The sequence below is a fragment of the Podarcis gaigeae genome (assembly GCF_964106915.1).
Source record: "Podarcis gaigeae genome assembly, chromosome: 3".
NCBI lineage: Eukaryota > Metazoa > Chordata > Lepidosauria > Squamata > Lacertidae > Podarcis > Podarcis gaigeae.
Genome location: NC_139680.1, coordinates 84,168,348 through 84,182,258, shown reverse-complemented (window position 1 = coordinate 84,182,258; position 13,911 = coordinate 84,168,348). Strand labels below are relative to the sequence as shown.

The 13,911-nt window shown below is 47.6% G+C and overlaps 1 protein-coding gene across 1 annotated transcript in view; it reads left to right on the top strand.

Moving 5' to 3' along the window:
- Positions 1-9,715: 9,715 nt before the first annotated feature.
- The window catches only part of NFKBIE (NFKB inhibitor epsilon), a 28,079-nt gene continuing 23,883 nt past the window's right edge, over positions 9,716-13,911 (top strand). The window contains exons 1-2 of the mRNA XM_083732552.1: positions 9,716-10,250; positions 10,431-11,765. Of these exons, the coding sequence (XP_083588678.1) occupies positions 11,017-11,765 (749 nt within the window). The 5' untranslated portion in view covers positions 9,716-10,250; positions 10,431-11,016. The remainder of the gene's footprint in view (positions 10,251-10,430; positions 11,766-13,911) is intronic.

The following is a 13,911-nucleotide window of genomic DNA, read 5'->3' as shown; positions in this document are numbered from 1 at the left end:
GTACTCCGATAACATGGAGGACCAGAGGTTCCTGTTCCTTTTCTGAGTCAGGACTCCAAGGAGTCATGTTCCAGTTTCTACAGCCATGAAGCTCGCTGGTGACCTTCTGCAAACTGCTACTGTATCTCTCAGTCTAACCTAAATTACAGGGTTGCTTTAGGAGGGGGAAAGAAAAACATATGGCAATTTTTATGAACTTGTTTGGAACAGTTTGAGATTTGGCTTGTTAGGAGGTAGGAAGGAGAAAGTAAATCCAATTAAAATCAGCAGTAGGAGTTCCAGTTTTCCCAAGCTGAAGTTAGGACCTGGCTTATGCTCATTTGCCTTATTGTCCCAGCAAATGTACAACCTAAGGCACCTTTCTAGATTTCATGACAGCAGCTGAACTGCCAGCTTTCTTTTTACTGGTTTTGTTTCTATGAGTTTAGCAGCAGCCTGATATGCAAAACAAAAACAAAAACAAAAAACAACCAAAAAAACAACAACCAAGGGTTTGTTTGTTTTTGCAATCCTATGCACTAAGAACTAAATCCCCTTGATTGCATTGGGACTTGATCACGTTGGGCCAACACAGTCCAACAAGTAGTAGATCTACCTAGAAAGTGTTGAGGACAATTAGGGACAACTTGCCCCAGGTTGCACTTATGTAGAAGTCCTATGGGGCTTAGCACAGTCCATAAGTAAGATACTGAAAGAGCAGGAACTTGCAGTTACAGACTGAAGGAGCAAGAATTCGGGAGGCTGTACCTAAAAACTCAGCACTTGCCTTTTCAACCAACCCTGTGTGAGATCGATAAATTCTCCCCATCATATCATTTTCATTTCCTTTGAAGGAACCTAGGTAACTACGCTGCCACATGAGCCCTTAGCGCAAAATAGTCCCCTTTCCATCTATCAAACCTGGCAGGTTTCTAAGTAACCTAATAGCCAATCAGTCCAATGGTCCAGCTAAGCATAATGTCAGCAGACTGTGTACCCCCAGCAGAAAAGTTGAGTGTAAAATGACAGCACTACTAATTACAGAGAATGTAACAATTCTGACAGCCACTCTCCAGCATCCACAGGGCAATATTCCCAGCATACACCATCTAAGGAATGGCATGCTGGTGATGCCTCTACATCACACAGGGTTACTAGACATATGGAAGCTCTATATGCATACAGCTGTACATACAGAGGCACCTTTCATGTCTGGCAGAAAGCAGGGATGTTGTCTTCTTCGGGTGGAGCCAAAAGGCAGGACATGAGGAACCCCCAATCCATGAGCCAAACCACCAGAATTCCTCAAATGGCTCATGAGACCATCTTTCCTAGCCGTGCCCACCTGTCCCACACCTGATGTCATATGGTGTAAGAGGTAAATCTGCAGCTGCAAAGGAGCAATTTGGGACTCGAGTGCATTCCTGATTGTCCCTTTTCAACCAGCAGTTACCAAGCAAGTCCCTGTGAGCACGATTGCACCTATTTGCACTATGCATTTGGCACCTTTTAAATCTGGCACCCAATACAAGCTCTGTTGGGACTGGTTCCACTTGGGAGTTCACAGGGTAGAGCCCATCTCTGTCAAATGCATTTGGCGCTGAATTTAAATCCAAGCCCCACTTGGATCAGCTCCACTTGGGTTCTCCTGAGTGGAGCTGATCCCTGCTGAAAGCCAAATTTCAACAGCACCATATCCAAGCCCTGCTGCAAAGGAACAATGGTGAATGCATAGCTAAGTGTGTGCTCCTGGTTCCTTGTTTGAATGGAAGTTGCACTTGGCAGCATGGACGTAGCCAGGATTTTTGTTGGGGGAAAGCAGACCTTTCGTTGGGGTTGGGGCAGAATCTGTTTGCTGTGTGTTTTTATTGATTGGGGGGCAGCTGCCCCTCCCTGCCACCCTTGGCTACACCCATGTTTGGCAGTGTTCAAAATCCCTCCTTCAGTTCTATGCAGCTTTCATGATGAAGTCAAGAAGGAAGCAGGGGGCAGGAGGGGCGCTCAGGCACTTTGCAGTTACCAAGTAAGTCATTGTGGGCACGATTGCACCCATTTGCACTATGCTGGAAACCCCAGGCATAGACATCATATTAGCCTTACTTTTGCTTGAGTTCATTGTATTTTTCTGCCCAGGGCTAGTTCAAGTTTGTTTTCTGCTGCCAAATTTAAAATTTGCAGCCTATCTCCACAATGCTGTGCTTTATTGTATACTGAACAGCATAGTAATAGCATATTGAATTATTAAGACTGTAATATTACTTTCATTTTTTATGTCTGCCATGTCTTTCCTTCCCCTTCTTCTTCCCCAGTATATATATATATACTGGAGTGTGTGTGTCCTGAGCAGCTGGTAGACATCAAAAGGTTCTCCCCTGGAATGTAAGGAATCCCATCTCCCTCCATGAGCTTCTAAAATGCTTTTGTGCATTTTCTCCAAAACTACGGGCAGCAGTTTTCTCTCAAAGGCAGAGTACAAGCGTAGTTTCCTCTATGGGCTGAGTATGCCCTGGGATCCTTTTTATTTGGATATTACTCATTAATGTGGTAGAGCAAGTACTCTGCAGCGGGGGCTAGTCCACCCACCACCACCAGCCTGCCTTCTTGCCTACCATCTGTCCAGGGTGGCGCCAGCTGTCAGATTCCTCCTCCTTAGCTTCAACATTGCCCTTGTAGCCCTCAGCAGGGAATAGGATGGGGAGAAAACTAGAATTAGTTGCATCTGCCTGTCCTTGGCTCTGGCTCCACCTACTGTTGGGCTCCCTGTCTTCTGCCCTGCCAGCCCCAAGAGCCACCACTCAATCACTGCTACTTTGACATAAGCACACCAGCATGAAATTTGATTACGGTGGCTTAGAATGTAAGCTTGGCATTGAGGAAGCGGTTAAGCAGATTCCCTGCACTTCCTGTCCAGCTTGCACATCTCCCAAGTTGGCAGGATGCGGATAAGCAATAGGAAGAATGGGTTCCTTGCATATTATGTTCCCGTGTATCAAGCAGTTAGGCAATTTTAGGCTTGGAACGGTCTTAAGGGTCTCCCCATTTTAAAGGTGAATGAGTCTTACTCCAAAATGGGTTAAGCCAGATTCCACTTCTGTATTTGGGGACCGCCAACTTATTCCCTCTAGTGCAGAACTGGTCTTGTGCCCCCAAGTTCTGCCATGATGGCACCACTGGTCTCATGTAATGTCTGAAGTTGCTCTAGTGTTACTTAAGATGTACTGTGCCATAACTGGAGTAGTGCCGGTTTCTGTTTCATGAACATCCCTCACCCCCACCCCCAATGAAACCAGTCTCACCCTATTTTGCAATTCCCCATGTATGCATCTGGTTGGTTGTTGCAGCAGCAGCAGGGCTCTTCTTCCTGTCTCATTACATATTCTAATCCTCTGCATACTATCCCTAACTTTTTCCTGTAGGACTAATTGCGGTCATTAACAATCGTCAACAGGTTTACCATACCCACTGAATCAATCACCCATCTCCTACTATCCTCCTGAGAAAAACCCCATCCTCCCACTATATATAAGGGTCTGGTGACTTCTGTTTCAGTGTATCTGAAGAAGTGTGCATACACACGAAAGCTTATACCCAGAACAAACTTAGCTGGTCTCTAAGGTGCCACTAAGGGACATGGGTGGCGCTGTGGGTTAAACCACAGAGCCTAGGGCTTGCCGATCAGAAGGTCGGCAGTTTGACTCCCCGACAGGGTGAGCTCCCATTGCTCGGTCCCTGCTCCTGCCAACCTAGCAGTTCAAAAGCATGCAGTGCAAGTAGATAAATAGGTACCGCTCCGGTGGGAAGGTAAACGGCATTTCCGTGCGCTGCTCTGGTTCGCCAGAAGCAGCTTAGTCATGCTGGCCACATGACCCGGAAGCTGTATGCCGGTTCCCTCTGCCAGTAAAGCGAGATGAGCACTGCAACCCCAGAGTCGTCTGCGACTGGACCTAACTGTCAGGGGTCTCTTGGTTAAAAGGGAAGCTCATTGCAAGAGGACTGGGAAGGAGACGTCGGGGGCGGGGCGGGGGGGGGGGGAGACCGGGGCACATTTGGATGTAAATACTTCCTCTGCACAGCATTCTTTTTAAAGGGGTGTGAATCCCGATGTGAGGGAGTGTCAACCCAGTTACCCAGCAACAGGGAGGAGTTTTTTTTCCTTCTCTCCTTCCTCCACCACAAGCTAATATCTTTTCCACTGATTGCAAGCTAACAAAACGCAGCAAAGAGCTTCCAGAAGTATCATTTCAGGATTATTGCAGATGGTAGGCAGGGTTTCTGCCATGCCCTACACCAGCAATATCTTTTTCTCTCCCTCCCTCTTGTGTTACTTTTTTTTTTTTTTTTACAGGAAGCCTGGGGAATAGAGTCCTGTGAAACTCAGAAGCTAACTCACTGGGATCTTTTTTTTAAAAAAAAGATTCTTACTAAAAGTGTAACGACAATGTCTCTGTAAGGATTTCTTCTTCAAATCAACCAATATAACCTCCTGCATTTTTGTTCCCTTTACATACAGGCAATCTCACCATTATAAGGAAGGAGCGCTTGACTTCATCTCTGCCTTCCCAGCGTTTCCATGGGAACAGTAGCAAGCTGGGGGAGCATATTCTGAATTTCACAGCCTGCCACAAAGCTGCTCTGCTTCACCTAGGCAGACGCAGCCTGGATCCTCTGCAAGAAAGAGGGCCAGGCTTTGTCCTTAAGCACCCTGAGATGAAATCACTTGCGCACAAACTGAGACTGAGAAATGAGGACAGCTGGGCAGGGTTCATTTGCTAAGCTGCCTGCATGAGATGTTTCCCTAGAATCTCCATATTTTAAATAATTCACATTTGTTTGTGTGCATTTTTAAAAAATGGATTTGTTGTTATTGAAATATTGTACTGTTTCAGTTTCGGTGGCTTGGGGAAACATGCTTTGTGTCTGAAAACACAGCGAAAGTGGAAATGCCATTGCAATTACCCATCGCACTAACATTTCTGAAGTGCTTTGATGGCATTGTCCCTCCTTATATCGAATTTCCTGCTCCTTGCCACTGTCCCTTCCTGTCATTCACAGGTGCCCTCCACAAGTGGGGAACCTGTGATCCTCCAAAAGCTGTTGAACTCCAACTCCCATCAGCCCCAAACAGCATGGGCATTGATCAGGGATGATTGGAACTGTAGTCCAACAACATCGGAACAGCTCTGTGTTTGTTAGCTCTATGAGGTTTAAACTACAGTTCTTTGGGAGAAGCCACGAGCTTTAAATATATGGTGTGTAGAACTCAGAAGGAGGAGGGTGGAGACAAAGCTAGAATTAATTGACTCTGCCTGCCATTGGCACTAGCTCCACCTACACCTACTGTTGCCTACCTTGCATTCTACCTCACCAGCCCCAGTGGGAACCAGCTGCCATACTGGTGTCTCCCTGACAAATATCCTGTGTAAAGTTAGCCTGGGGACCATAATCTGGTCACTTGAATGCACTTTGAATGGTTAGGTAAAGGTAAAGGGACCCCTGACCATTAGGTCCAGTTGTGGCCGACTCTGGGGTTGCAGCGCTCATCTCACTTTATTGGCTGAGGGAGCCGGCGTACAGCTTCCGGGTCAGGTGGCCAGCATGACTAAGCCACTTCTGGCGAACCAGAGCAGCGCACGGAAACGCCGTTTACCTTCCTGCCAGAGCAGTACCTATTTATCTACTTGCACTTTGACGTGCTTTTGAACTGCTAGGTTGGCAGGAGCTGGGACCAAGCAACAGGAGCTCATCCCGTCGCGGAGATTTGAACCACCGCCCTTCTGATTGGCAAGTCCTAGGCTCTGTGGTTTAACCCCCAGTGCTACCCACGTCCCTCTTTGAATGGTTAGCACAATCCTAAATATGAGCCCATGCTGAAGGAACAGGACTTTATGATGAATCCCTTCCCCCATACCAACAGACCCCTTACTGAGATCTCTTATAGAAAGAAAAAGCAGTTAACTGCCCTGAGTATCTGTGTCTTATGTGCTGTAATATGAAACAGGTTTTATACTGTTTCATATGTTCCATCGTTTCCCTAGTAACACTCTCACACATGTTCTTGCCGAATTGCATGACGATATGTTCTGGCACTTGCTTTAATAGATGCATCTCACTCCTTGTCAAGCTATACTTGCCAGCTTTGAGGCCATTTGTTATGCAAACAGAAATGCAAAACCTAATTGGACCCTGAGCTTTGTAGATGGGGCTCTTTGTTGGTAGCAATAATCTTATAATAGCTTATCAGATCCTTGTGTTACAGATTAAGGGCACACCTACTGTATAGGAATTGCTACCAGTTCCTAAGCAGCGCATACAATCAAATCTCTATACATCATCTCTATACAATCAAAACTATGGGGAAATAACACCATTAGCAGATGCTACTGGTTGAAACTAGCTTTTGAGCCTAGCAGGAAAACAACAGAAGGATAGGTGGTTGTGGTGGTAACAAAGAATTACCCACAAACATAAGCACCAACATCAGAGGGGCTGCTTCTTTCCAGATGTGCCTCTCCCCACCCTGCTACATCACCACAGCTATGAACACAAGAGCCTAGAATGAATCATGCAATCACCCATCTAGTTCAGCTAAGTTTAGGCTCTGTATCTTAGAGTCCTCACTGTCACCCTGAAGATCTGATGTGAGAGCAAGGGACCTTGGCTGTTGTTGGGTAGCTACTTTCACACTGGAACGTCTGCCTGCTCAGAGAAGTGTGGCGAGCATCATGAAATCAAATTCGATGCCTGGTCTAATCCTTCCTAGGGAGAGATTTCCAAAGCTGAGGTGCCACAACCAAAAAAGGCCCTATATCAGTCCACCACTTGCTTCACCTCTGACAGCAATTGGGATCTGGAAAAGGATCCTTTGTGATTCTTAAATTTATAGGGCAAGCTCATATGGGAGTGGGAATTCTTTAAGGGACCTGGGTCCCAGCTTGTTAACACTTCCTCTATGGATCTTAAATGAGTGATCAACAAACATACTAGCTAGGCCAGCTAGAATATAATGTTCATGAATCCCCATCACTGAGCTGCAAAGCATATTAAATCAATGTCCGGTGTTCTCAAAAGGCAGATCTGGCCTATGGGATCTACCCAACCACATGGCCTCTTTCCACCCCCCCTATGGGACCAGTGCAGTAAATGTGGTTAGCAGAAAATAAACATGTTGGAGAAAAAACACCAATGCTGAAATGCCTCTAAATGGCATTAGTGCCAGAAACAGCTGGTTACCTGGGTAACCCAGCACAGCGCATCACTTATTCATGGAGCCATGGTGCGATTTGGCCTAGCCAAGTCCTTTACCTCCAGGAATAGCTGCCTGCTGTATCCACGGCTTCTCATTCCTTTTCATCTGGTTTATTCTTTCAAGAAACAGATGTCTCTACCTTTCTTTACTGAAGCAGCCTCTTCATTCCAAAGCTCGGTACCCCTGCTTCCCTTATATTTCTTGACCCTTTAAGAAGACCTAAATATTAAGAACTTCCCATGGGTTTTAGAGAAGAACCAACCATATGAGATATCTGGGCTTGGTAGGTAAAGAGGGGACAGAGCTACTAAATATAAACCCACCCATGGGTAGACATGGGACATGCCCACTTCTTCACTACAGTGGCTGGTTCTTCCATGGGATTTTTGCTTTGTGGAACATTTTGCTGATAAGAGCCTGAGCATGTCACACAGGCCATAAGATGCACTCCAGGATCCCTTGCAATAGCAGAGATCCAAGGCCCTTGCTGGCTGGTGCCAAGGAAACAGTGTCCAATGTCAGTATCTCCTGACATCCTTCTGACATCACAGGTAAGATGTACTTGCAGCCCACGTAGTACTGCTACAGATGTTGCAAGACTTGTGCACCAGTGTTCTGTGATGTCCAAAGGATGCCTGTGTTTCATATTGTGTGGCATGCAAGGTGAGAGTTGCACCCCAACAGCCCCCATAGCAGAACCGAGGGTTTGGGGACACAACAGTTGGGTGACACATTGTTCTCCCTTCTGTTAGCTATATCATCACACAACAGTGTGGCATGAAGTAGTTCAAAGACACTGGGCGTAAGCGAAAGGTAAAATGCTGGTTCCAGGTTGCTTAAGGCACATCCTGGAGATAACTTCCTTCCCACTTGAATAACTCACATCAGTTCCCAGAAGGAACAGTAAAAGGGGAAAAACCTAGACGTGGATTAGTGGAACATTAATCTACCTCAGAGAGTTTGTTTCCCCCCTCTCTCCCAGAAAGATTACCTACTCTCAGTAAGATTACTACTCTCAGCACACAACAGGTGCAGCTAAACAGAAGCTGATACCCTGGCAGTATAAGGTTGGTGGTATTTTGTGGTTTATATTATTTGCATTCCATCCATACAGAACTAATGTGAACCTCCATCAGCACAAGGATTTTACTCCTCTCTGTTCCCTCCCTGAAGCCCCCCTAAATTTGTTCTAGGGTTCCCCCAACCCTTTAGAGCAGATTTGAGCATGGCACAGAGTGTGCATGGTAGGAGGAGAGTGGGGAGATGAAGTCCTGTTGCACAAGTAGAAGTCATTCTCCTTGCACAAAAAATAACGCCCATTATATCTTTCCTTACAATGGTATATGATGAGCGCATTTGGTGATTTGGTCATACTGCCCTGCATTGCAATATCTTAGCAGCTGTGTTGTTTGAAACATTCATAATAAGCGTTTACTATGGTACTAATACCCTGTGTTCTAGTTACTGCCAAACAAGCAGCCGTTTACACAGACCAAGCAGTTTTTGACACGTGTAGATATGGGTGAATTTGTCTCTTGCTCTAGGATGAGGCGCCATCTGCTGGTCCACAGCAGTCTTCTCTAGTCTAAAGCTCATTGCAACATTTTCATTCTTAAAAATAGAAAGGGAAACGTGTGGTAGGCAGGCCCTTATTATTTGCATTTTTACAGATCAGGAAGGGGGACTGAGTTTGCTAGGCCAGCTCTGTCCTTCGGGATCCTCACAGAATCCTAGAATTGTAGAGTTGGAAGGTATCTCAAGAGTCATTTAGTCCAAACCTCTGCAATGCAGGAATCTGAAACCAGTCAGACTTTTTTTGTGAATGCTTGTCAGTCCACAACATAAAGGAAAATATAATACAGTGGTACCTCGCAAGACGAAATTAATTCGTTCTGCGAGTTTTTTCGTCTTGCGAAGCACGGATTCCCATAGGAACGCATTGAAAATCAAACTTGCAAGACGTTTTCTTCTTGCGAAGCAAGCCCATAGGGGAATTCGTCTTGCGAAGCAACTCAGAAAATGAAAAACTCTTTCGTCTTGCGAGTTTTTCGTCTTGCGAGGTACCGCTGTACAAAGTGGATCATTCTTTCCACAAAAAGTCGAGTCCTTGAGGGTCTTGACCAAAATGGTAAATAAATTATTTTATAATTTTCTCCTTGGGGTAGGTCTTCAGGAGCTTCCGACTAAATATTAGGAAGAACTCTCTGACGGTAAGAACTGTTCAACAGTGGAACAGACTACCTCAGAAGATGGTTCATTAGAGGTTTTTGAAGAGGGATTCAGTCTGTCTGGGATTCTTTAGCTGTGACTCCTGCATTGCAGGGAGCTGGACTAGGTGACCCTTGCAGTCTCTTCCAACTCTGCAATGGAACTCTTATGATTATTTGCTTTCTCTTCCTAGCAACCTCATTAAGAAAATCCTTCTGCCTTTACGCCAACCTTTAACCGATCGAAACAGTAGCACAAAGGGTGGTATTCAACTAAGTTTTACTCAGAGCCGACCCGTGGAAATTAATGGGACTACCTTAGCCATGTTAATCCATTTCAATGTGTCTATTCTCAGCAAAAGTTACTTGAATACCACTCTCTTCCTCTGATTTCCAAGAACTAGGTTTTCAATTCCCGAGAACCTTGCCGGCACTTTTGGTTTCTATTCTTGGCCACCCTCATTACCTGTCTGTCAAAAAAGCACAGCTGGATATAGCAGCACCCCCAGGCTCCTCACCTAAACACAAAAAGGGAACACAACTCCTTTGTTTATATTATCATTTCATTTACAGGGTTTCCTAATCTTGCAACTTGTACAGAAGCAGCAGCATTTGATCAGAATCAGCAGAGTCCAGCTGAGCTGCCTGCTGGCCCAGGAAGGCTCTCCTTGAGAAAAAGGCAAAGTTGGAGTCTGGAAGTCCGCCTCAATTTGAGACTAGCTGGCTGTGAGTGTGCCTGTGTGCTTCAAAATAAATAGAATTTATTTAGGATTCCAAGCAACCCCCACCCCACCAATGGCTGTCTCACTCCATTGAAGGTAGATAAAGGCAAAGGGTAAAGGGACCCCTGACCATTAGGTCCAGTCATGACCGAATCTGGGGTTGTGGTGCTCATCTCGCTTTATTGGCTGAGGGAGCCCGAACCGCCGACCTTCTGATCGGCAAGTCCTAGGCTCTGCGGTTTAGACCACAGCGCCACCCGCACCCCTCCATTGAAGGGGGGAACCCCAATTAATCCTCTCCTTTCTAAGGTGATCAGGTACAAAAGGGGACGGGGCTCCTGCAGCTCTGATAGTTGTGCAGAAAAAGAGATTTTAGCATAGCACGCTGCACCTGCTGTAGCAACGGAAGGCCTAAGCTCAGCGCTAGACTAGAGCATCTCCTTTGCACGCAGAACGTCCTGAGTTCAATCCCCAGCATCACCAAGCAGGGCTGCGGAGCCCCTTGCCTGAGACCTTAGACAGCCGCCGCCAGTCAAATGTAGAAACAATACTCAGCTAGATAGATCGTTGGTCTGACTCAATCCAAGCTACTAAAGGTGCAAGAAGTTAGTCCTCTTTCGCATCTAGATACCCTGACTCTTCCCGCATAATAAGGTCCCATTCATTTGCATAGCCCCCTCCTTCAAACTGGTACAGAAAACCCGGCAACCAGGGGTGGGACCATGTGCGACCCTAGCTTGCGCGATCTCTTATTCCTTCCACGTTTCTGGTGTCCGTGGGTTCAAAATCCCGAATAGGGGCTTCGGCGTTGCTTTCGTATGCGGGCGATGCAAAGTCTACCCAGGGCTCCTTTCACACGTACATGCGCGGACACGTGTGCGTCGCTTGGCTGTGTGCGCGTCGGGGCGTGTGGAGGGTGTATTCATGTTACCGTCTTGCCGCTAGGCGGCGCCCGTTCCCTCGGAGGCGGGCTTGGCTCCGGCAGAGGTGGGCGGAGTCAGGCTGGTTAAGCGTCGGGGCTGCTGGCCCCGCGGCTCTTTCACGCGCCGCATCGCCCTCTCCTGCTCGGCTATGCGCCCTCCGCGCTTCCTCCCGCCGGGGTTTCCTGGGACGCGGCTCTGCTCCAGCCTTTAGACGCCGCCAGGGCCCCGAGCTCCGCTTTGCCTCGCGCCTCGACGCCCCTCCTGCTGCCTGCGCCGCCGCCGCCGCCACCATGTCGGAAACCCGGAGCTGCTGCGACGGCAAGAAGGACGTGCAGGTGGAAGGCGGCGTCTACCTGGAAGAAGGGCAGTGCGACTCCGGCCTCGGCTCCATCCGCTCCCTGCAGGGCCAGCTGCCCGAAGGCGAGCCCCGGTCGCCGGCAGCCCGAGGGGTCCGCTCGGACAAGGCTGCCGATTTCCCGGACGCGGCCGCAGGCAAGGAGAGCTCGGCGTCGGAGCCGGACGAGCGGCTCGATTCCAGCTACGGCTCTTCCTCGCTCGTCGAGTCTTTGGCGGGGCTGGGAGAGACTCCTCGGCACCCTGGCGAAGAGGAAGAGGAGGAAGAGGCCGAAAGGATCCGGCAGCAGCTGCTGCTGGAGACGTTCGCTTTCGTCTCGGAGGACGGAGACACGTGAGTGGCCCCAGCTCGTTCTCACGTGCTTGTTTCAGTCCGTGGGAGGCAGGAGACTTGAAAGTCGGCGCGCGGGTGGGGCAGGTTGGGCGAGTGGGGGCGTCTGCTGAACATCAAAGGGTGAACGAGCGCGTGCACACGGAGGCAAGACACCTGCGCGCGTGCTTTCTGCACTCTGGGGAATACGGGGAAACTACTAGAGGGAGTCGCCTGTGGGTGGAGGGGTGACGTTACTAGCTCAGTCAACATTTCCAAACTCAAGGAACACCTTAAGGGTGCTTCCCGACACAAGGGTGTTGTGGTATCGCCGATCTTCATGCATACAAGTTTGGGTTTGGGGTTTTTTTTTGTAGCTTGCGTGTAGCATTGCTGCAATCAAAATAATGTACCGTATTTCTCTCCTCACCCTCCTCACCTGCCAATACATTGTGTTTCTGGACAAAATCGTGGTGTAAATGTCCAGTTTACAGTATTCGGCCTCTGTCTAGACGCAGCCTAAAAAGTGCCATCTGAAATAAAAGCAGCCCATTGTTTATATGGGACCTTCTTGTCTGCAGATATGGGGTAGCCCTTCAGGTCCAGCTGTATTGCTTCAAAAAGCGTGCTTTGCCAATAAGTATATGATGCAGGCAGTTGGCAAAGGTTTCTCTGAAATTCCTTAAATGTAATGTGGGACATAGTTGGGGTTGAATGGATGTTGGGAGGAGGGGGGTTATTTTGGCACCTCTTTCTGTTCCTTCCCTCACAACCTTCTGCAAACTTGTTTGGCAGCAGTTTTAGTATCAGTTTTATTTTTCCATGGGAGTTGCTCCGTTCCTTATTTGTTCATTGGAAAATAGATTGAACATACAAACTCTGCTGTGATCATTGGTGCAATGATCCCTGATCTTTTATGGCTTCATCTGCACAACAAACCTGTGGAGTAGGCATGTGGAAAGAGCAGGATGAGCTCAGAATGAGTTGCCAAGGCACTCTAAAAGGTGTTGATTCCAAATCCAGCCCCCTCATATCACCTTGGATCTCTGGCTGAAAGATCCATGGAGTTTTGGGAAGTAATAGTTCACATTTCCAATTGCACAACCAACCTAGCATGGGGTTGCTTGCTGGGAGTCTGCTTCTAAACAAGTTGTTCTTGCCTTTAAAAAAAGAAGTGGTGAAATTGGGACATCCATTAAGTTTTCCATGACCTCTAAGTCATTTATGCTTTTTATAGCTGCCTTTGTAGAGTAGAGGCAAGTTTGATGACTTAGGAGTGTGAAAGGCAAACCTCTCAAGCCCACATGACTTCTGTGATGTAGTAGTGCTAGTTTTTCTTGGGGCTCTGATCTGAGGCATGCTTTTCCGGAGCTTTTAGGTTCGCTCTTGAGGGCTTTGTGCGGGTAAAATGTAATCCTGTACATTTGGAGAATGGGGGTTTCATATCAAGCAGGAAGTAATAAGCTTGGCTCTCTGCTGTTGGTTTACCATAACTAATACACCGTCTGTGGCCTCCCAACTTCCTCCTGATCCTGTGTCTCTGATGAGACGAGCCGTTTCTGCTTTTTCCAGCTGGATGTTTCCAGTTTCCACTCCGACATGGCCCTGGGCTAACTATAGACACTATGGCAGTGTGACCTGTGTGCTGAACAGATTAAAATGGCAGCATAGGGGACAGCTTGGTGTAGAATGAGTGGCTGCTGGTGGTGCAGTAGCTGCTGAACCCTCATCCATGCATCCTTTTCCTCTCAAGTCACCTTTCTGCCCCCCTGTGTTGCTTTTGCCTTTGGACGCAACATGAAAAGTATGCCCTACCAGGGAGAAAGTCTGGGCATGGGGGAAGAGTTCAACACTTCCTTTCTGCTCTCTCCTCCACACCATTAAATCACTTCCGCCTCCAGCTCTGCGTTTGTCAGGAACCTGCAGTTTTCAAACATAGGCTGGTTATTGTTCATTGGTTCTCCTACCTCCTAGATAAGTCTATAGCTATGGAGGGGGGAAGTACTAAGTTTGAAATTAGATAGTGGGGAAAGTCTCTAACCTAATCAGTTGTTTGTAGTGGGGGTGGGGAAACAAGAAGATGCATCTTATTTTGCAAGTGCTTCCATGCCTCTCCTAGTTTGGAAGCTTGGGTAGAAGCAGTGAGAGGTGTCTCCTCCAGGAGTCAAGG